Source organism: Oryza sativa, chromosome 6, assembly GCF_034140825.1.
Source record: "Oryza sativa Japonica Group chromosome 6, ASM3414082v1".
NCBI lineage: Eukaryota > Viridiplantae > Streptophyta > Magnoliopsida > Poales > Poaceae > Oryza > Oryza sativa.
The window spans coordinates 25,033,787-25,055,510 of record NC_089040.1 but is presented as its reverse complement, the minus strand read 5'-3'; the positions used below and the strand labels follow the sequence as shown (position 1 = coordinate 25,055,510).

The following is a 21,724-nucleotide window of genomic DNA, read 5'->3' as shown; positions in this document are numbered from 1 at the left end:
CGAGAAGGATACAGATGTTTATCATGAATGATGGAAATATCAAGTTATTAATTACAAATAGCAAAACTAGTATTCTTGGCGTTACATATAACAAAACTGGAATCAATCTTCTGTTAAGTTTAAATGAACATCATGCACCTCATAATTAGTAAAATAAAAAAGAATTTCACACACTTCAGTAGTGGTGGTAAGCATGAATTGTTCTTTCAGGGATTCTATTAAGCATGTCCATGTAAAAGGGCAGGATATGTGGGAATGGTGCCAACGGAACATTTTCTTTTATCATGCAAACTGTGTGGTTGGTTAATCCAGTACTCCTCATTAGATGCTGCTATTAGCCTGACAGAGGGTTACCAACATTCCAAGCATAAATAGAATTAAGGAAGAAAGAAACAATCTTACAGTCAGAGTTGACGCTGCATTGAGTACAACTCACAAATTTCATGACAAATTAATTAGGCAATATCCATCTGTTAATAAGATGATGCCGAGTAATATTTGTACAATGAACCAGCAGCTTAGCAGCAGTTAGGGAAGGATTACAGCGAAGTAGTATGGTAATCTGAACAAGGTGTTACTGTTGTGCAGGACATCTAATGACTAAGAAAAACCAATATGAATCAAAGTTAGATTCCTTTTACTATATCGTTTGTATAACATTGGTCAGCTGTGCATATACAAGTATACAACTCTACTTCACTTCCTATGAAGGTAAGATCATATCAGGAATGTTTAAGAAAAAAAGTGTTTTTGAACAATCTATTCACATTGATGTCACACTTCTTTTTTTTTTCTTTTTCTTTTTTTGGCTTTGCCATCTGTGTATTAACTCTACCAGCAAGAATGTTGACAAAGCTGAAACCAGTCAACCGCAGGCAAACAGCCACAGTTCTCCCAAATTGCTCCATGTATACTGGTCTCTTCAAACACATTTGGTTGTTGCAATGAACAATCTACTGTTAGTTTGTGCAGATGTCAGCTTGCCCCTGAAAACGTTGCAGAAAGACAAATCAGTATAGTTGCCCAAGATAAAATAAACAGCATTGGTTTGTAGTCTCAAGGAAAGATGTTTGTTTGTAACAAGGCAGTCAAAATTTAAATCAGATTAATCTATTTAATACCTAGCCAAATTATGTGGTATTACCTCCATCCCCAAATATTGCTACCTAGTGCTGAATACGATACATCCTAGTAGGATGTGTTGTGGCAAAATTTTGGGACGAATGAAGTAATAATTAATTTGAATGGTTGTGACAAACCGTAAAACAATATATAGGTTTGCTACCTGGGAGATTTCATGTTAGGTCAATCCTGGCAGGCTTGAATTGATTTTTTTATTTAGATTTTGTTTTTTTTTGAAAAAGAATTATGTGGATTTTGTAATTAATTTATGTGATAACTAAAACATTAAGCAATAGTATGGGTTCAGTTCCAAATCTGGGTTGAAAATACTACCGCTTCTCGATGTAAGATCCTTCTCTACTTCAGCAAAGAGCTCCTTCAATCTAATGGATGAATTGGAAATGACACTCTTCGTGATCTTCTTTTGTTGCTTAGTGCTCTTTAACCAGGCTATCCCCAACAAAACCTGCACACTGCAAGTGTTCGGTTTTGACGGTACATTCACCACAGTGTACTTCATCTGAACCTGCAAATTAAGAATCATTGATATTTGTTAAGGGCTAGTTAAGCAAGAACAATTCAAAGAAAACACAAGCTGGTGATGTCTAACTCATATTATATTTCCAACACCATAGCTTCAGAATCTTGATAAATTTTGAATTAAAAAATTACAACGCAGAGTAAGAGATGCATGAAGGGACATCTTACATTGAAGCAGTCCCCCAGTAGAACACCTTGTAGGCTCATCACCTCTTCAATGGCCCAGCCTTCTTGGTTCACTAGGGCATACCTCTGCTGAGTGGTGGTTGCTTCTCCTCCATATCTTGACAAGTTTTTGTCAAACTTGTAGCTGATTTGCCGCTGGTATATATTTCGGCTTACAAGTTCCCATTCTGTTGGCGAGTAGTCAATACAACCAGCTTTTTGCATCATTCTGTGTTCCAAAGGCCCTCCTGAAAACATCTCCATCAGGGACTCGACCTGTAAATGCAAACATTCATTCGTAGGGAGCTCAAAACAGATTATATGTTGCGAAAACGCATCGTGTCAAGCTCAAGCATGAGCTTGCAAAGGTAAAAACACTCACATCAACAGAGAGGGCCGATGAGAATATTTCAGACATTTTGACATCTTCATGGGTAAATAAGGTTCCACCTTCTTCGAGCTGGAGTTCTTTGGTATCGGACTCTTTTTCGATCATATCCCCCTGCTGTTCTGGACTCAGTGATCGCATTTTCCAAATTGCCATGATTATTCTGTCAGGAAAAAATGGAACAAAATTAATCCAAATTAGGAGCCTGCTTGCTAGTTGTGTAATAAAAAAATCAGTTTTACAACGTTGCTTATTTGTAGGTTCGTGCATAATATGACTTATTGTCAGGCTTCCCAAAAAGTGTAAGAAAAGACTGCCTATCTTCTAGATCTGAGTCTGGTGCCTCCCTACAACCTTCACTACCACATGAAGAAGCCTGAAAAATACTCCCCATAAATTCATATTTAACTTTTCTTTTTCAGGCCAGGCAGGTATCAGTCTTGTGGATTAGAAAACTCAAAGCCTCAGTCCAGCCAGACCCAATTTATCAGGCTCGGCTGCCTGTGAACATATTAATCTGGAGCTAAAGACAAGATTTAAACAATAAAGCATATCCCTGTACAAGATGTCCTGTTAAACTTTAGAAAGAGAAACAAATGTAAATTACCTATGGGCATCATTGAATGAAACAAAGGACTGAAAATAGTATTTGAGTCTTCCATTAGGATCTGTTCCCTTGGCACCATGTTTTGCTTCTAAACCTCTACCCTTTCGGAGGATGATCGTCAAGGATGGGCTACCAATTGACAGGGTGGGAGGGATAACTTGGATATCGTCAACATCATCCCACAAAAAGAAAAACTTGGTCTTGTGACCAAATATGTTGGAATAAAATCCAATAATTCTTGGTGAAAAGAAGAGGCGCCCCTGTAAAAGTAAGGATCTCAATATTCTCAAACTTTGACAGAAAAATGGTTGACATACAAATAAAGTCAAATTTCAAAAACCAATCAACACTATAAATCCTCGATGTACAAAATTGTACTAGTCCTCTTTCTTGTAATGTCTAAGTCCTATGGCTATTATGCTAGACAATATGCATATTATGAATACACTATGTATGAAAGCTCAATAATAGCAAACTGCACACATGAAAAGAAGCATTCGGAAATTTTTGTTCTCTTTAAAAGAATTGCTAGAGTAGGAAAGCCCAACCTGAAGTGGCATCTTTCGTTTTAGATGGCAGGTAAAATCATCGATGAGAAACTCTTCCGGTGGGAGGTTAAAGAGTTTCCGAAATGCTGCATTTGTTTGGGCAGACCGCAAATTTATCTGCATGATTTGTTCTGTCATTATAGAAATAGAACAAGTGATGGCGAAAAAGGCCAACAAAAGAGCTGCTCAATTCGATACCTTCTTGCCAACTTCTTTCCGCATCTTTGCCAGGTAGTTCATAACAACTTCAGTTCCTCTCGAGTTATTTAAAAATATTCTCAAGTGTATCTTAGGGTTGCTAGTTTGATCGCACTTTCCCTCGAGAGGAAGCCATACGTCGGTTAAATCTGATAAATTGCTTTTCAGAAAGTTCACTTCAGCGTGACCAATGGGGGATTGATCAAATGGCCCATTAGCGTCATGAATAGCCACATCCATTCTTGATGGAGGATCATCCATTGCATCAAATTCATATATCTCTAGAAATTCAGACATCAAATGAGTCAGGGGCCAGTCCATTTAGGACTGTACTACTGGGATAGTGAATCTCTAGCTCTTCACAGATGAGGAAAAAGAAACATGACAGCAGGGAAAGAAGCTAACCATTCCATTTTGGCTCTGATGTTTGGAATTTTACTGAGCTTGTTTTCCTCTTTGCGTTGCAGGTAAAAACGGCATACATATCAAATAATTCTTTTGAATTAGAATTAGTGATACCAGTGCCCTCAATAAGTGCAACAGTCATCAACCAACCATCACCATGAGCTTTGACCCCATGATCACTACCTGATACATAGAAAAAAGTTAATTAACTTAATCCCATCTGAAACTGTAAGGAGAAAATATAAAGTAGCAGTACAATATTAAAACAGATGCAAGTTTTCACTAGGTGCAATAGAAAATCATTCATCGCATCTCCTTTTGAGAGACGTGTATTGAGTCATACAGCATACAACATATATAATACATATTGCAAAATCATTTTTAGTGGTGCATATGAATTTACCAATTTCGGGGTAAAGAACAGTGGTAACTCTGAGATAAGGTACCTTTTTGTTTCCATGCATTTAAGAAGCGCTTTATTATATTGAAGATATTCTGTCCCTGAAGGATCAAAACAGCACAAACCACAACCTCTCCAATTGAATCTGGAAGGTCAATGCCAAAATATTCCAGCCCATGCATTGCATTGGGCTTTGACAAGTGAAGGTGTGCTATGACATACGATGCTATGATAACTGAAAAAATGAACGTGAAGTTGAAAAGAAAGCGGACAATCAGTCTCCAGCCTGATTCTTTCTGAGCATGCAGTGAAGATAAAATCTTTTCTTTGTTGGAATTAGCATCATCAGCCTCAGCTACTTTAATCTTCTGGGAGAGTATTTCAGAAAAATGCGCAAAGCCTTCCGCCATTCCTTGTTTTGCACCACTTTCAATCATTCCTTTCATCATAGTGCTCTGAACAAAGTTCACCCGCCAGCTTACAGTGAGATGTGATGTTTGTTCTTCAGATGATAACGAGGGACCTGGTGTTATACAATACAATATCTCTATCTTGAAACAACCGCCACAAGGAACATCAGGGGTACTAACAACAGAATGAACAGCGAAAGAATTCCCAGCCGCTTTCAAGTATTTCTGCTCTTCTGTGGCTTTCACAGCTTTAACTAATTTACTCGCAGCTTTGGTGTAGGTCAATGTTCTTTGCAAACAAGTTTCGTTATTATCAAGCTTCCATGGTTCAATCTGAAACCCACTTGTTCCTTGAAGCTCAGATACTGCTGGCCAGAAATCTGAATTTTTAGAGAACAAGAGGGAATTCAATTCAGTTGGTGCAGCAACATAAGATTCGTCAATTAGTACACCCCCAGGCAAGTTCGCTGGCATTTCACAGCCCTGATCTTTGGACTCCATAGTTTTCAGCAGCTCATCAAGGCTTGACTCAGATGATGTGCCACTTTCAGGGGTTTCATGGTCTTCAGAACACACTTTTGGCTCTTGAAACTGATCGACCGACTCAGCATCTGATGCAGCCGAAGGCGCGACATCGGCAGGTTTATTCCCAAAGAAATACCGAGAGAGGACCTCTACCACTGACGATGAATTCGACATCGCATCGCCTTCAGCAGCCGCTGCTCCAGGTTCAGCAACTGCCAATTGCTCCATGCTGCTACGCGGTGGTTGATCCACAATGCTATCTGCCAATTGTTCCATGCTGCTCTGCGATGCCCGGTCCATGGCGCTGGCACACGCTGATAGGTCAATGTAACTACTAGTGGTTGATAAAACCGCATCCTTATGTTCAATTGACCTGTCCGAGCTGGATGCATCATCCGAAGCAGGATTCACACTCTGCGATTCCTCTGAAACATGAGTTCTTGTAGACAATGATATGCACAGGCAAACTTCTCCTGCAATTGAAAAAAAATAAAATAAAGAGCATTACCTCTCAGAATCAATAATTGAGATGTACTTACATATGATTGCTTTCTACATGCAGTTTGTTACACAAAAATTCGACAAGATTTGCAAATGAACAGGCCGCAGATTTGCAATTTGGGAATGGAAGAAGTGAATCGATACCGCGAGATTTCTTCTTGGACTTCTTGCTCTTGGGCTGGAGCTGGTACCAGGCGGTGCCGAGGGAGAGGTCGTCGGTCTCCATGACGTCGGCGAGGGGCACCCTGACCTTCCCGAGGAGGTCGTTGCTGAAGTACTTGTCCTCGTTGAGCACGGACACGACGAGCTCCTCGGCGATGTCGCCGACGAGGAAGCTGAACTCCTCGTCCCACGCGGGGGCCAGGGTCCTCCTCGCCACCGCCGTCTTGGCCCGCCGCTTCCCGAGCTGCAGCTTCACGAACGGGTCGCTCGTCCCGTCCACGCGCACCGCGGGGAGCCCCCGCGCCTCCACCACCCTCACCTGCAGCTTCATCGGCGCCGCCCACTCCGCCGCCGCCAGCCGCGCGCTCGACGACAAACTCCGGAGCCTTGTCATCCGACAACCACCATTCGACGCCGGAACCTCCCTCCTCCTCCCCCTCCTCCGCCGCACCAGCAGGATCGGCGATCTCGCGGGGAAATCGCGGCGAGGATGGATTGGGTCGAGCTCGTCGTCGTCGTCTTCTTGGAATTTGGGGATTTGGAGGAGGGGTGGGGTGGGTTGGGTTGGTTTTTTCCGCGCGCCGGTTTGAACTGGCTGTTTTTGGGACGTTGCTTGGCGTGGAGATTCGTGCGGGATGGGATGGAGGGGTTCGGTGGCCGTTGGATTTGCGGGAGGGGATGGAGCGTTGGGAGAGGAGAGGGCGTCTCGGCCGAACACGTGGCACCGGGGCTCCGAGCTGCTTGGGTGGCTTCAGGTAAAAAAAAGAGAAGGTTTCTTTTAATTAAAACATTAAAAAATGGTTTTTCTCTTTTTTTTAATCTCGTCATAAACCGTTTGAAAAAAATTGGTTTTTCTCGTTTTTCTTTTTTTTTTGTTCGTTTCGTCATAAAACTGTTTGAAAAGAAGATATATTCGGAAACCAGAAGCTATTTCACCGGGATATTGGCAGTTGTAGAAGATTGTTTTACCTCGTCAACAATTCAGATACGACTTAACTTTCTTGAAAATAAATTCAACATCAATATTGCTTAGAACTTTGTTTTAACCTATTTGTAGGTTTATGATAAGCAATCGTCCATAATCTGTCCAATCATTCGTGAAGAACAGAGCCGCTTGTGGGAATAAATGAAATCGAATTAATCATCCCATATAGGAGTATGCCCAAAGTTACAAGAAGTACAATAAATAGAAGACAGGATCACAACTCCTTGTCAGGTTGACCTCAGAGGGATCAGTTTCTAATTCAATTTGGCGTGTATATCATCATCATCGCAGGATTTTTGCAAGTGAGGAGTAGGATCAGCATGACAGTTCCTCCCCCATGGAGAAAAAAAAAGAAGTCAGCACATCACCAAATCAGCCTCATTCCTTGCCAAAGTCCGCGCTGTAGTGCGCACTAGACTCGAGCTTCTTGGCGTCGTTCAGCTTGCGCACCGCCTGAAACCATTTTTCGTCACAAAGATAGAAATGGTGAGAACTATGAACTAACCTTGTGTTTTGATGCAGAGACAGACAGAAGAGAAGTGTTTGTGATAACCCACCTTCATGAAATCTTCATGAATGACATAGTCGCGCTCTGCTCGAATAGCAGCCATGCCAGCCTCAGTGCAGACATTGCGCAGATCGGCACCATTGAAGCCCTGGAACAGCCTCAGTTAGAACAAAATGCAAAACAAGATTTTACCATGCTCAGGTTAAGTAGGTTAACTCACTTCAGCTAGCTTCACGACAGCTTCATAATCGATTTCACCATGTTTAGCAATACCAGCTGCGTGAATTTTGAGGACTTCCATCCTCGACTGCTCATTTGGCAGTGGAATTTCAATCTTCCTGTCCAACCGCCCAGGACGAAGGAGTGCAGGGTCCAAAACATCAGGACGATTAGTCGCCATGATCATTTTTACCTGTATAAAAGTAGGAAAATTCTGTTACACACAATCCATGCAATACCAGGAGTCACATACAGTTTTCCACATCATATTAAAGGAATCAGTGACAACCATCAAGGACTTCCAAATGGTTTGAAACTAGCACTCTTATCTGGAATCTGTATACCAAAATTACATTTCCATACTGATGTAGATCAAATGTGCTATCAGCTAGTCAATCAATCTTAACACAAAGGAAATAAAAGAGGTTTACAAGAAGCAACTCGGATAAAGTTGATTGTGCAGCTGATTGGTGGAACCAAACTTAAACAAACATATGTTTCCAAATCTAAATCAGTACTCTGATCAATGGACAAAATAATGCGTCACGTTACCAAAGACGGCAGAACAAAACATGCTATTATTCAAGTATTGTACAATTGCCAATCACAAGCAATAGAAACCGTGTGTGACTGTATCAGCTTGTATATGCACATGCTCATACAACCTTATTATGATGCACATCAACACAAAATCATTTGCATTAGCAGTAATTTACTACATGCCTATGCATAACTAATGCTATTCAGTAAAAGATGTGTACCTTTCCAAGCTCATCAAATCCATCTAACTGGTTTAAGAGCTCCATTAGTGTTCTCTGAATTTCCCGGTCAGCACTGGTTCCTTCACTGAACCTTCGGCCACCGATGGCATCAATTTCATCCATGAAAATGATGCATGGCTAAACAAAAAGTTCAAAACAAAAGTAGCACAAATGATTAATATAAGTAGACTGGTTATTAAGTAGAGAAGTGGACAAATGCATACATGATATACATGACAACTAATGTGTTTCCTTTGTTTTCTGGCAGAGTACATCAAGAGCTGAGGCACTCTCATTTACTAATTTGTTTGAATTTGAAAAGGGAGCATACAAAGAATATTCCAGGCATTTAAAAACCGCAGAAAAAACAATTATTTTTTCAGTTTTACACCTTTGGCAACTTCCTGCTTCCCTCACTACATTAAGAGTATGTACCAAGATAGATGGACCATTTAAAACTTATTAGGTACACAGTAACAAAACAAAATGAACTTACTTGATGCTCCCGTGCATAGGAAAACATCTCTCTTATGAGACGTGCACTTTCACCTATGTACTTGTCAATGATAGCACTTGACACAATCTGTTTTAAAAGTACACATCAGTTAAACATATATCTAGCATGTCTGAAATGGTTGCTAAACATTAAAAAAAAACAGACCTTTAAAAAGTTTGCATCAATGTTACTGGCAATAGCTCTAGCAAGTAGTGTCTTCCCAGTTCCAGGTGGACCATAGAGCAGAACACCCTTCAGTGAGTAAAAAGTTGCATACTTCATTAGTACATCCAAGGATCTTGAAGATTGCATCGACATCTCTTTTTGAAATAAATGAATAATATGGTATTTAAAAAGGACACTTTGTTCCTTATGTTACCTTTGGCGGTTTAATCCCTACACGAAGAAACAATTTTGGATTCATCAGGGGAAGTTCAATGGACTCCCTAAGTTCCCTTATTTGATCCGACAATCCACCCACAGCTGAGTAACTGACGTTGCCAGGGTCTTCATGTAGCATGTTATATACCACTGGATCAACCTGAGCAGAGGGAAAAGGTACGGTTTTGCCTCCATTATTCGTAACATCGATATTTTTTATACACCTATAGTAATTTGCAAATGAAAAATCACTTATATACCTCTCGTGGCAGTGTGCGCATGATGGTAAGGGTTGTCATGTCAAGAACAACCCTCGTTCCAGCAATCAACTTTTCTTTGTCAACTTTACTTCGGCAGCCAACAACATAGCGGGGCCCACTGCTGGCTTTGACGATGACTGCAATAAAGAAAGTTTTCAGCTGATTTACTACAAATAACTAAATTATTACTCGATTGAGAAGAAATTAAAGGTTTACTACCATGAGTGGAAAGTTATGTAACTAAGAACAAACAACAAAATGATAAATTTGGTGATGATAAGCATGCAGCACCTATTTTATGCTATTATTTGTACAGGAAATATATTGTCAAAGATCAATGGAAGGGAACTTTTCACTTACATCGTTCACTATCCAATGGTCGAAGTACTTCACCAATTATTTGGCCTACACTTTGCAATGACTTCAAGTCATCCTCGGTTTTCCCAAAATCTTTCTTTGCATTTTTCAGGTTGTCCCTTGCTGCAATCAAATAAAAAAGGGCCATCAAATAAGATCAAGCCAACCAAAGTACAAGCAAATACGGTTATAAATTTTTTTAAAAAAATTAACACAAAATGTGAAAGCTTGAATACACCAAAAATCTGACCACCTTGACACTTCACAACACAAAATGCAATGTCCTCCGCACGCTACAAAGAACTAAAAAGGATCACCCCGCACAAAAGAACATCCAATTGAATATCCACATATAAGTTTTAGCGCATGTCCTCATGACCAACTCCTGAATTAACAACAACCTATACAAAATGCAGCACAGACTCCGCCAGGCGCCAAGTAACATCACCAACGAACAGGACAAGAGCAGAGTGATCCATACACCTCGCACATTGCTTTTATACACAATTCTGTCAGTTGCATATATTGTGAAAAACTAGCAAAATTTCGCCTGAACCAAACCCCTGTACCGCACATTACTTTCACAAGCACAAACCCCATAAGCAAAAACCCTCGCCGAGAACCAAAATTCACTTCACATGACAAACAGATTACCCTAGCTAAAACCCTAGTCGCAGTGTCCCTCCCTACCCAACCTAACCCAACCCACGGAAACCGGATCCCCCCTCTACACGCGACCGCTACCCGGGGGAGGGCCGCCCCAGTAGAAGAGGCCGAAAACCCTAGACACCGAGCAATCCACATCCGCGCAAGGGGAAGGAAGAGGCCGAAACAATGGGGGAAGGCATACGTACCCGTGCGGGCGCGCGCCTCGAGCTCCCTGCAGGTGAGGAGCTTCTTCCTGTAGTCGGTGGCCGCCGCGCGGCGTCGCGCGGCCGCCGCGTCCTCCCCCTCCGCCGCCATCTCCCCCTCCCCCTCCTGCGACGTCGGCGGCGATCTCTCTCTCCTCTCTCGTCGGCGTCGGCGGCGGCGGCTTTTGCTTCCTTGTCAAGAAGAGCGGAGCGAGCGAGAGAGAGGAGGTGGCTTTCTCGTCAATATTAGTAGTGTGCGTAAACGCCTGATCGGAGGCGTATTTTCTGAGGTCGAAACGGATTTGGTGGGGGAATCCCGCTCCGAGTCCACTTCTCATTGGAGCGGGCCGTTGAATTTCTAGGCCCATATTATGGCCCTCTACTTTGGGCTCTGTAGGATTTGGGCCTTGGTATTTTTGGCCCATTTACGGCGCGGTTCGTGGTTCGTGACGTTGTCAGCCCATTTTTTGCGGGCAGGAGATTTGGGCCTAATAGGGCAAAGGCCCTGAGGAGAACATACTACTATGTCCATTACAAACGGAAAATGAGAAATTTTGAGCTCAAAGCCAAAAATGGTTTTGCAGGGAGATTTAAATTCACCCCATCCCCTCCACCTTCTCTTTTCGAGGAAAACAATAACCTTAATCGGCTCCCAACCATCTCATCGGTTTTTCTTTTTGTCACGACGACGAGACAGACTAATCGCTTATACAAACAACTTATTAATAATTTTAAAAAAAATTATACGTAAAACTTTAATATACATGCTCAGCAAATTAAAAAGTAAATGCTAGAAAATAAACTACGAAAAGATACCTAAAATTAACTTTAAAAATAAGTTTTAAATAAATCTTCGCTTATGCTTACAAGCTGAATGCTAAAATGATGGGGTTGATTATTTCCCAACTTGCTAAGCAGACAAGCCTCAAATACTTCTCAAATAAAGAAAAGAACTCAAGTTTGAAACAATTCACAGCACCCAAACCAACAATGGCCCATTCACCATCATCAATCGCAATTGCAATTCACTACCACATCAGTCGTCTTCTTCCCCGAACCAACTGATCCTGATCTGACAGATCGATGGACTACAAGGGCATGAGGCTGATCCGCTTGCGGAGGCAGAGGTAGGCGAGGAGGCGGTAGGCGACGGCCATGGCGAGGAGGATCCAGACCTCGCGCATGCCGCCGTCGAGGTCGACGGTGCCGAACGACGGCGAGGACTGCAGCCGCTGGCAGCCGCCGCGGCTGCCGCAGTTGTAGGTCAGGTGGCCGTGGTACTGCGCCTTCAGCAGCAGGTTGAACCCGTAGTGCATGAACGACACGTACTTGAGCCACCTTATGAACTTCGGTATATGCTGCAATGTTTTTTGTTCAATCCAAACAAAATTATCCCAAATTTCAATTTCATTTTTATCCGAGCTTATTTGGTGTGAAAAAAGTTAGGAATATAATGTCGATAAATAGTCGATGCATGCACAATGATATGTAATATTTTGTGTGTTTTTTTTGGCCCTGTTCGTTCACATTTCGGAGCAAATTTATTTTTGAAATTTTCGGAAAGGAATTTTAGAAATTTTGGGTATATGGCCTCCCAGATATTATTTTAACCGAAAAAAATAGTTTTTTTTAAATTTGAGTAGAACATGTTTAAATTCAGCCAAACAAATTGCTTGTTCAAACTCTGTTTCTGAAATACTTTTTGTTTTTTTTTCTAAAAGAAGAAATGTTTCTAATTTACTCAATATTATAACCATGTTTGTGATAAGCAAAATTCAGAAACTAGAAGAAGATAATTTTGTGCTTTCTAGTCCAAAATTTCACTTCTATCCGTCCTTCCAAAATACTTTTGATTTCTTCAACATTTAAACCATGTTTTAGAACACGGGAAAGTGATCGAGAACCAAAATTCAGAAATCAGAAGATGATATTTGTGAGATTCACCTGGACGTAGTAGCCGCCGGTGAGGAGGAAGAGCATGAGGACGAGCGAGGCCATGACGCCGGCGCGCTTGACGCTGAGGATGGCGGCGCCGAGCAGCTCGCCGGTGCCCTGGCTGGTGAGGACGATGAGGAGGGTGGCGAGGAGGGTGAGGCAGAAGCAGGGCACGGTGCGGCGCAGGTCGGCCATGAAGTAGAGGATGGCCGTGAAGAGCACCGGGTACACGACGTGCGGCACCGCGTCGCACACCGTGCTGCTCGCGTAGTAGGCGCTCAGCCTGTACATGTCCGCCTTCCTCTCCTTCACCAGGTACAGCTTCTCGAACGGGAACACGTACACCGACCCGAACAGCGACGACGACGTCCAGAATATGCAGATGTAGAATATCAACCCCACCTGCAAACGCACACATATTACTCTTGATCACCTCGACTTCTTGCCGATGGCGGTGCAACTGTGCAAGGAGGAGGAGGAGGAAGAAGATGAGGAGTGTATGTTCTTGACTCTTGAGAATGGTGGTGTCGAGAGGAGGAGGAGGAAGAAGAGGTGTGTGTTTTGAGTTATTGATGACGTCAGCAATGGTGGTGGCGAGAGGAGGAGGAAGAAGAGGAGTTTATGTGTATGTTCTTGATCGAACAGTTTGAGTTCTTGATGACGTCAGCAATGGCGGTGTCGAAAGGAGGAGAAAGAAGAAGAGGAGTGTATGTTCTTGAAAATGGCGATATCGAGAGGAGGAAGAAGAAGAGGGTGTGTGTTCTTGACCGGACAGTTTGAGTTCTTGATGACGTCAGCAATGGCGGTGTCGAGAGGAGGAGGAAGAAGAGGAATGTATGTTCTTGACAATGGCGTCAGCAATGGCGGTGTCGAGAGGAGGAGGAAGAAGGAGAGGGTGGGTTTGTGTATGTGTTCTTGATCGGACAGTTTGAGTTCTTGATGACGTCAGCAATGGCGGTGTCGAGAGGAGGAAGAAGAAGCTAGTGTACATACTTGGTCACGGAGCTGGGCCTCGTTGGAGGTCTGGGACTTCCACCAGAGGAGGCCGAGGAGGAGGGCGACGCCGACGGACTGGGCGAGGCGCATCTTGTCGAGGTAGTCGGCGGCGCGCTCCCGGAACGTGCGCCGCGACAGCACGGTGAACTGCTCCAGCCAGCCGATGCCGCCCCGCCTATCCTTCCTCATCCTCACCGCCATTCTCAGCTGCTTCGCCGCCTCATCCCTCCCCGCGCCACCTCCGCCGCCGCCCTCCCTCGCCGCCGCGGCCGCCGCCTCCTCCTCGCCGGCCGCCCTGTGCCTCGCCTGCAAGTACTGCACCCACAACGCCATGAGAGTGATTCTTGGGCCCTCGACACGAGACACGCACATACCTTGATGACGTGGGACCTGAACTCGGGGGAGTCCGGCGAGGCGGCGGCGGCGGAGGGGAGGAGGAGGGAGGCGGGGGAGGAGATGCCGTCGAGGTTGCCGGTGGCGAGGTCGAGGAGGAACTCGGCGGGGTTCATGGCGATGCCGGGGGAGAAGCCGAGGGCGGCGAAGTGGCGCATGCAGCCGCGGGCGCCGCCGTGGTAGATGGCGTGGCCCTCGGCGACGAGCAGCAGCTTGTCGAACATGTGGAACATCCGGCTGGAGGGCTGGTGGATGGTGGTGATCACCGTCCGGCGGGCCGCCGACCTGGCGAGGCGGCGGAGCACGACGAGGAGCTTCGCCGCCGACGTGGAGTCGAGGCCCGAGGTGGGCTCGTCGAGGAGCAGCAGCGACGGGTCGACGAGGATCTCGTACCCGATGCTCGTCCGCTTCCTCTCGCCGCCCGACACGCCGCGCACGAACGCGCCGCCGATCTTGGTGTGCCGGCACCTGCAGAGTTTTGCAATCGTGTACAAACATTAGAATTTTTTTCACAACATTTTATTTTAAGTTAGATTTACGGTTTTTTTTTTGACATGTTTGTCTCTTTTTTTTCTATTTCATTTAAAACGGGCTATATATCTATTAGTTGAAAATTATGTAAGATTCAAAGTTATAAATGTACCAAAAGTTTAATAGGTAGTCCTTTTCGTTTTCAGCATTTGTGTCGTGGGTCCTGGGTAGCGAAATTTTCCGAGATATTGGATATTTAAAAACTATTTATTAGGTTTTGAACAAATTTTCGATCAAATTCATGAAAAAAAAGGGAAAAATAATTCAGTGAAGTAGTTTTGTGCCAGGGTCCAAAATTTTCCGAAATCGTAAACACTGTTCAATGGGTATACCATTGCCGTATGACCCACCATTTTTAAGATGAGTAATTTTGTGACCGTTAAAAGATATCATTTTTTTTCTAATGTAAATTTTGATTTGCACTACAAAATATAATAACTCTTTAAGAACTGTAAAATTTCTCTTTTGAAATGAAAGTGCACGTTCAGTAGGTATGTCATGTAGGTTGGTCGAGAAAAATCAAGAGTAATTCTAATGCACCACTGTACTTTAAGATGCGATATTTGCGTTTCTTTGCATTTTCTTATTCGAATTTCAGAAAAAAAACAGATTTATGCTATTAGTCATGATTTTATTTTGTATGCTATTTTGCTTCACGTGGGTTTGTGTTAAGCTGCAGATTGTTGGTTTGACAACTTATATTAGTAAAATCGGTGTAGTTTTTTTTTTCCTTTGATGAAAATATACTTACAGACCTCTCTAGATTTAGCTCAGTTATGATGGCGTCAACTCTGTCGCGCTTCTGCTGCTTTGACATGCGAGCGGGGAGTCTCAAGAAGGCAGCGAACACAAGGGTCTCCTCCACTGTCAACTGAGGGAAAAGGACGTCGTCCTGTGTCACAAATCCAATCCTGTTTTCATCAAAAGAAAATAATTAGTCTTGATTACTTAATTTTTCCACTTTAATTGATACCTGCAGAACAATGCAACTACACTGCTTAATTTGGCATGCCAATACATGTTCTCTCTTATCTGAAGATTGCAGTAAACACTAAGCAGTTTGTCAGTCATTTGCGTGCCTGTAAATTCTCTTTGAAGACATACTGGTTTTACTCAATCTACTCCACTAGTTTACGAAAGATAGCATAACTATGCAAAAATTCTATCTTACAATAACTAAGGGCCTATTTAGTTGGTGAAATGAAAATTTTTGGGTGTCACATCGGACGTTTGACCGGATGTCGGAAGGGGTTTTCGGACACGAATGAAAAAACTAATTTCATAACTCGCCAAACCGCGAGACGAATGTTTTGAGCCTAATTAAGCCGGCATTAGTACATGTGAGTTACTGTAACACTTATGGCTAATCATGGGCTAATTAGGCTCAAAAGATTCGTCTCGCGATTTACATACAAACTGTGTAATTAGTTTTTATTTTTATCTATATTTAATGATCCATACATGTGTCTAAAGATTCGATGTGATGTTTTTTCGAAAAGTTTTTGGAAACTAAACAGGGCCTAACCCATACCTTATGGTCTTACAATAACTACCATAAATAAAAAAAAACACTAGATATGAGAGAAATAACTTTTATATCAAAATTTATTAAGAGAGATGAGGCTTGAACTTGATCAACTAACCCACACCTTATCGTGCTAGTCGGAAGACCCCGGACCTTTCTCATTACATAAATCATACTAATTAATATCCACTATGACTTTATACAGTTACTCTCTCTATTTCATATTATAAGTCATTTTAACTTTTTTTTCTAGTTAAATTTCTTTACGTTTAAGTAAGTTTATAGAAAAATATAGTAATATTTTTAACACAAAAGAATTAAACAAACATATTATCAAAATATATTCGATGCTAAATTTAATGAAACTAATTTGGTGTTTAAAACATTGCTATTTTTATAAACTTAGTTAAACTTAATAATGTTTAAATAAGAAAAAGTCAAAACGACTTATAATATGAAATAGAGGGAATACCTTCTTTTGAGGCAGGGACTGTAGGGGGTGTCATTGTAGGTGATCTGGCCCTTGACACCACCACTGAGCCTGCCTCCAAGTATCTTGAGCAGCGTGGTCTTGCCACTGCCAGATGGGCCCATCAGTGCCAGGATCTCACCAGGGTCAACACTGCCTCCTATCCCCTTGAGGATGTGCTTGCAGCTGCCCTGATCCTCAGTGCTCTTGTGAGATGCAAATGCCACCCTTGCAGCTGTTAGTGGGTTCTTTGGAGTCAGCTTCACCTTGTACTCCACATTCTCAAACTGCACTTTCCAAAAAAAAATATTTATATATCAAGCAAAAATTTAGACCAGGAATTTGCTCCTTTTTTGTTAGCTATATTGCATGCCAAAGAAGTAAAAACACCATGCAAGAAGTTTTTGCAATTAGATAAGAAACTGTTGAGCAATGAGACATGCAAATTGCCAACCAACTAACTTGTACCTTCCCTCCTTAAGTATGTCTATTTCAGGTCGTTTCCTTTGTTTGGCATTTTTTGCATCTCTGAGTTCAAAATTAGACTCTATAAAATGCATAAGAAATAATTAATACAAACTTTTTTTCATGATTTCATGATTAATCACGGTAAAACCTTTAGTATCTTAATAAATCCTGGTAGTAATATCGATCTTTTTCAAACTCTGCTTAGTAGAACTAAATTGTTCAGTTGCTACAAACATCAAACATGCACATATATACACACACTACATAGGGAGAACATCAACATGTGTAAGCATTCTGATTAATCTTTTCACATACCTACAAACATGCACATATGTATCCACTTACCTATAAAAGCTTATAGGGATAATCTATTTATTGTTTTCATAATTTTTCATAACCATAAACGAGGGATTAAAACACTTTCTTGAACATCAACAAGGATAAACTTGATCTGTTTTCGCGCATACCGAAAAATGGAAGAAGAGATAGATATACACACCTTAAGGAATATAGGGAGAGGGCCATCTTTGGTTGGCCACACATGATCCTCCTCCATGTCAACCTCAACACTGCCACCATTGAGATGATGAGAGGAAGGAGGCAGCTGCTCAACAATGGCCATCTCCATCATCTCCTCATTGCTGCTGATCTCCATCATCTCCTCCAAGAGACACAGAAAAAAAGAGTGACAGGTTCAGAGAGAGAGCGCCAAGCAGACTGCCCTTCTCTCCTTTTAATCAGGTAGCAAGAAATGCATGGATGAGCATGAGAAACAGAACCACTAGTAACCAACCAAGAGCATGCCTACTTTGTTATATATATATACTGTTGTGTTCTTGTTTTTTTTCTGCACCTTGTTTGGTGACCCACAATCTTTCTAAGGGCTTTCAGAAGAGAACCTTCCATGTATGCACATCAGAATTATCTGTTACTTTTTTTCTTTGAAAATCAGAACTGTGTGTTATTTCATGTGACAAAACTAGATGTATAAACAATCAAATGCAAAGAATTTAATCTCCTACACCTCAAAGATTGTCATACGCGTATATTGTAAAACATTTTGGATTTGTCATAAGTCAAACTAAAATTTATAAAAAAATATAGCAATATTTTTAACACATAACAAATATACTATAAAACATATTCAATCGTGGATTCAATAAAACTAATTTGATGTTATAGATGTTGCTACGTTTTTCTACAAACTCGATCAAACTTAATATATTTGACTTAAAATAAACCCAAAATATCGAATGGAGATAACATAATTTGATACCACTAACTTTCTGTGGATATTTGGGCTTAGCAGGTGACGACGATTCACGAGGGACAACCAGTGACGACTTCAGAAATCAGTCGGTGCCCGGTGGTGCTTGTCTGTGACGAGAAAAAGGTCTTCCATGTCAAAAATTATGCACCACAAAAATAAGAGAACTTTTTTTTAAGATTATACCGCAGACACACACCACTACACACGTAACACCATACTCACACCCCAACAAATGTGTCTCCTAACACATGCTCTTAGAGACGGAAACCAGCGTCTCACTAAAGTCCTATTGAAAGTTCACATGCATGTGCGTAATATTCGTGGGCATCAGGATTTAAAGCATGGTGGGTGGAGTCATGCACCTACGACTCCACAAACGACACTACTAGTGCTTCCCAAAAATAAGAGAAATTTCTTATGTACCTATAAGACTTTGTCTAATCTCTTATGTGGTACTAAGTTTTGCTTATTTCCTTGCATACTTCTAAATTTTAGTTTAGATCCCTTTCATAACTTTTCCGTTAGTTGACCATTAAATTCTTAATCAAAAGTCCATTTTACCTTTTGGTATGAGTATATTATTGGAGTATAAAAATTTATTGTACGAGACTTTTATATTTATGTATTTGTTATGAAAAATATTATTTACGATAAAATTTATTTTTATATATGACATGAAAGAATAATATTTATTTTTTTAGTTATTAAAAATTATATAAGTACTGTATTATTTTGATTGTAGTATAAGACAAATCTATTTATATCCTACGTAAACAATTTTTAATAACAGATAAATAAATATTATTTTCTATATCATATTTTTAAATAAATTTTGTCATAAATAATATCTCGTATAACAAACTCACAAATATATATATATATATATATATGTTCCTCTATACTGAAAGGAAAAATGGACTTTTTAATATGAATTTAACGGTTAACCCCACGAAAAGGTTAGAGAGGGAATCCAAACTAGAATTCGGGGTACATAAAGGAATGAGTTCAAAAGTGCTGATATAGAAGAAATTGGATAAAATTTTAGAGGTACATGGAGAATTTTCTAAAAAAAATAATAATTTCGCCTTGTAGTTATGGAAGCAACTGAGGACCGGAGATGTTCATGGGCCGTTGTATTAGTGTGAAAAAAAACCTCCATGTTTTGGCTGGATTTTGGAGGCCCAAACGTAAACGTTGCACACGTTGATCAGATGTCATGTACCGGCGATTCGCACCGGCCGAAAGCATCGGAGCTTTCGCTGCAGTTTGGAGATGAACCGCGAAAATCATATCATGATATTGTGATGGAACATAGGGAGGGCGACTGCAATCTATGGCTGCCTCCTGCTACTCTTAATTACTGTATTATTACTCCGTATTTGTTTTCTCGATTACATGGAAAACATATAACCGAGCATTTCGTTATATTTTCTGATTAGATAAAATACGTATAACCGAGTATTTATTATTTTAAGATGTTTGGTTGGGGGTAATAAACCATTAGGAAATGAAGGATTCAATTCTATTTCCTCAGTTTCTAAATATATGATATTTTTAAACATAACAATCATTCTTGTTATTAAAAAGTTTATTGTAAATATGCAAAATACAAGTCCTGTTTAAAGTGAATTTTAATAAAATAAGTCACAACAAAAGAAAACGTTGATACTTACATAGTTTTTCAAATAGTCGAAAATAACAATGTCATGTATTTAACGCAAAACGCTTAGAACAATAAGATCGAAACGCTACAATGTTCGATCATTCCGTCAAAATGAAGCGACGGTCTTACGACGGAATGTTTTCTTTTTTTCTCAACTAAATACTATCATGAAAAAATCCTTATATATCTCTGAATTTTAGCTAATCCCTTCTATGCCCCTTAATTTTGCTTACTTCCTTGTATATCCCTAAAATTTGATTTTGATCCCTTGGATACCCCGGCCTTTTGTCAGTTGACCGTCTATTTTCTATAAAAATGACTATTTTACCCTTGGATGAACAAAGAAATTTATGAATTATATTATTAAAAATATAAAAGCTTCTCGCATGAGACTAATATAGTTATGAGTTAGTTGTACGATGCATTATTTCTCCCAAAAATTATTTTTAGATAATGAAATAAAAAATTACGTATTTATTTTTGAAAAAAAGTCATAAAAATAAGGAGCATTCATATTGTCGGTGATATGGGCCCGGGGGTATCACGTCTAGAGGGAGGAGGCCGCCCTCAAACCCACGTGGCTCTCCCCGAGGGGGGTCGAGCCCGGGGTGTTGTGGCGGCTGCCCCCTCCCAGCTTGGGGTCGGGCAGCCCCCCAACCCACGTGGCTTCCCGCGAGGGGGGATCAAGCCTGGGGTGGAGCGGTGGCTACCCCCTCCCAGCTAGAGGGAGGAGGCCGCCCTCAAACCCGCGTGGCTCTCCCCGAGGGGGGTCGAGCCCGGGGTGTTGTGGCGGCTGCCCCCTCCCAGCTTGGGGTCGGGCCGCCCCCAAACCCACGTGGCTCCCCGCGAGGGGGGATCAAGCCCGGGGTGGAGCGGTGGCTACCCCCTCCCAGCTAGAGGGAGGAGGCCGCCCTCAAACCCACGTGGTTCTCCCCGAGGAGGGTCGAGCCCGGGGTGTTGCGTCGGCTGCCCCCTCCCAGCTTGGGGTCGGGCCGCCCCCAAACCCGTGTGGCTCCCCCCGAGGGGGGGTCGAACCCAGGGTGGCGCGGCGGCTACCCCCTCCCAGCTAGAGGGAGGAGGCCGCCCTCAAACTCACGTGGCTCTCCCCGAGGGGGGTCGAGCCCGGGGTGTTGCGGCGGCTGCCCCCTCCCAGCTTGGGGTTGGGTTGCCCCCAAACCCACGTGGCTCCCCCGAGGGGGGTCGAGCCCGGGGTGGCGCGGCGGCTGCCCCCTCCAAGCTAGAGGGAGGAGGCTGCCCTCGCTTGGGGTCGAGCTCCCCCGACCCCCTCCACGTATCAGCCCACGTGAACAGGGTTAGGTGGGCGCGCCTAACGCCCACCTAACTGCATTTAAAGCGGTCTATGCAACCGCGCCATGCCGCATTTAATGTGGCGTACTGCGCATCTGACCGGTCTGTGACCGGTTGAATGACCGATGAGACGGCGACTGTGTACCCCCGCCCTGTCAGTGTGTCAGGCGGCGAGCGGCGTGCTCCGTCCCGTCCCATCATAATGATGAGGGGCTTCACAGCCTCTTACCCCGGTCAGAGCTGGTCCAACCACTCTGAACTGACCCGGGTTCCCGTTTTCTGGTGTGAACGAGAACCCAGAAGTCCTCATCCATGAAATGGTGAATGACAAGGGCGCCCTGCATGATTTGATGGGCCCCGCGCAGCAACTGACGTGC

At 42.4% G+C, this 21,724-nt stretch overlaps 3 protein-coding genes across 4 annotated transcripts; all 3 read right to left on the bottom strand.

Moving 5' to 3' along the window:
• Positions 1-421: 421 nt before the first annotated feature.
• LOC9269603 (C2 and GRAM domain-containing protein At1g03370) lies at positions 422-6,526 on the bottom strand. Of its 2 annotated transcripts, XM_015788642.3 has the most exons (10): positions 5,954-6,526; positions 4,420-5,781; positions 3,974-4,156; positions 3,569-3,849; positions 3,371-3,487; positions 2,823-3,082; positions 2,210-2,378; positions 1,831-2,103; positions 1,456-1,648; positions 422-986 (listed from the first exon to the last, which is right to left on the bottom strand). In XM_015788642.3, exons 1-10 carry the CDS (start codon positions 6,363-6,365, stop codon positions 976-978), a joined length of 3,261 nt encoding a protein of 1,086 aa, XP_015644128.1. In that variant the 5' UTR covers positions 6,366-6,526; the 3' UTR covers positions 422-975. The 2 variants fall into 2 exon arrangements, with proteins under 2 accessions (XP_015644128.1, XP_066167350.1); XM_066311253.1 differs by lacking the exons at positions 422-986; positions 1,456-1,648; positions 1,831-2,103; positions 2,210-2,378 and having other exon boundaries at positions 2,819-3,082; positions 5,954-6,501.
• A 559-nt stretch (positions 6,527-7,085) lies between these two features.
• On the bottom strand, positions 7,086-11,005 carry LOC4341487 (26S proteasome regulatory subunit S10B homolog B). The gene is made up of 10 exons (XM_015785901.2): positions 10,793-11,005; positions 9,942-10,061; positions 9,582-9,718; positions 9,320-9,481; positions 9,106-9,192; positions 8,941-9,027; positions 8,445-8,582; positions 7,685-7,876; positions 7,514-7,612; positions 7,086-7,409 (listed from the first exon to the last, which is right to left on the bottom strand). Exons 1-10 carry the CDS (start codon positions 10,899-10,901, stop codon positions 7,335-7,337), a joined length of 1,206 nt encoding a protein of 401 aa, XP_015641387.1. The 5' UTR covers positions 10,902-11,005; the 3' UTR covers positions 7,086-7,334.
• A 597-nt stretch (positions 11,006-11,602) lies between these two features.
• LOC4341486 (ABC transporter G family member 26) lies at positions 11,603-17,800 on the bottom strand. The gene is made up of 7 exons (XM_015787304.2): positions 17,606-17,800; positions 16,642-16,925; positions 15,400-15,555; positions 14,095-14,581; positions 13,718-14,035; positions 12,734-13,126; positions 11,603-12,147 (listed from the first exon to the last, which is right to left on the bottom strand). The coding sequence occupies exons 1-7, from the start codon at positions 17,762-17,764 to the stop codon at positions 11,878-11,880; spliced, it is 2,067 nt and encodes a 688-aa protein (XP_015642790.1). The 5' UTR covers positions 17,765-17,800; the 3' UTR covers positions 11,603-11,877.
• Between the last annotated feature and the right edge of the window lie 3,924 nt (positions 17,801-21,724).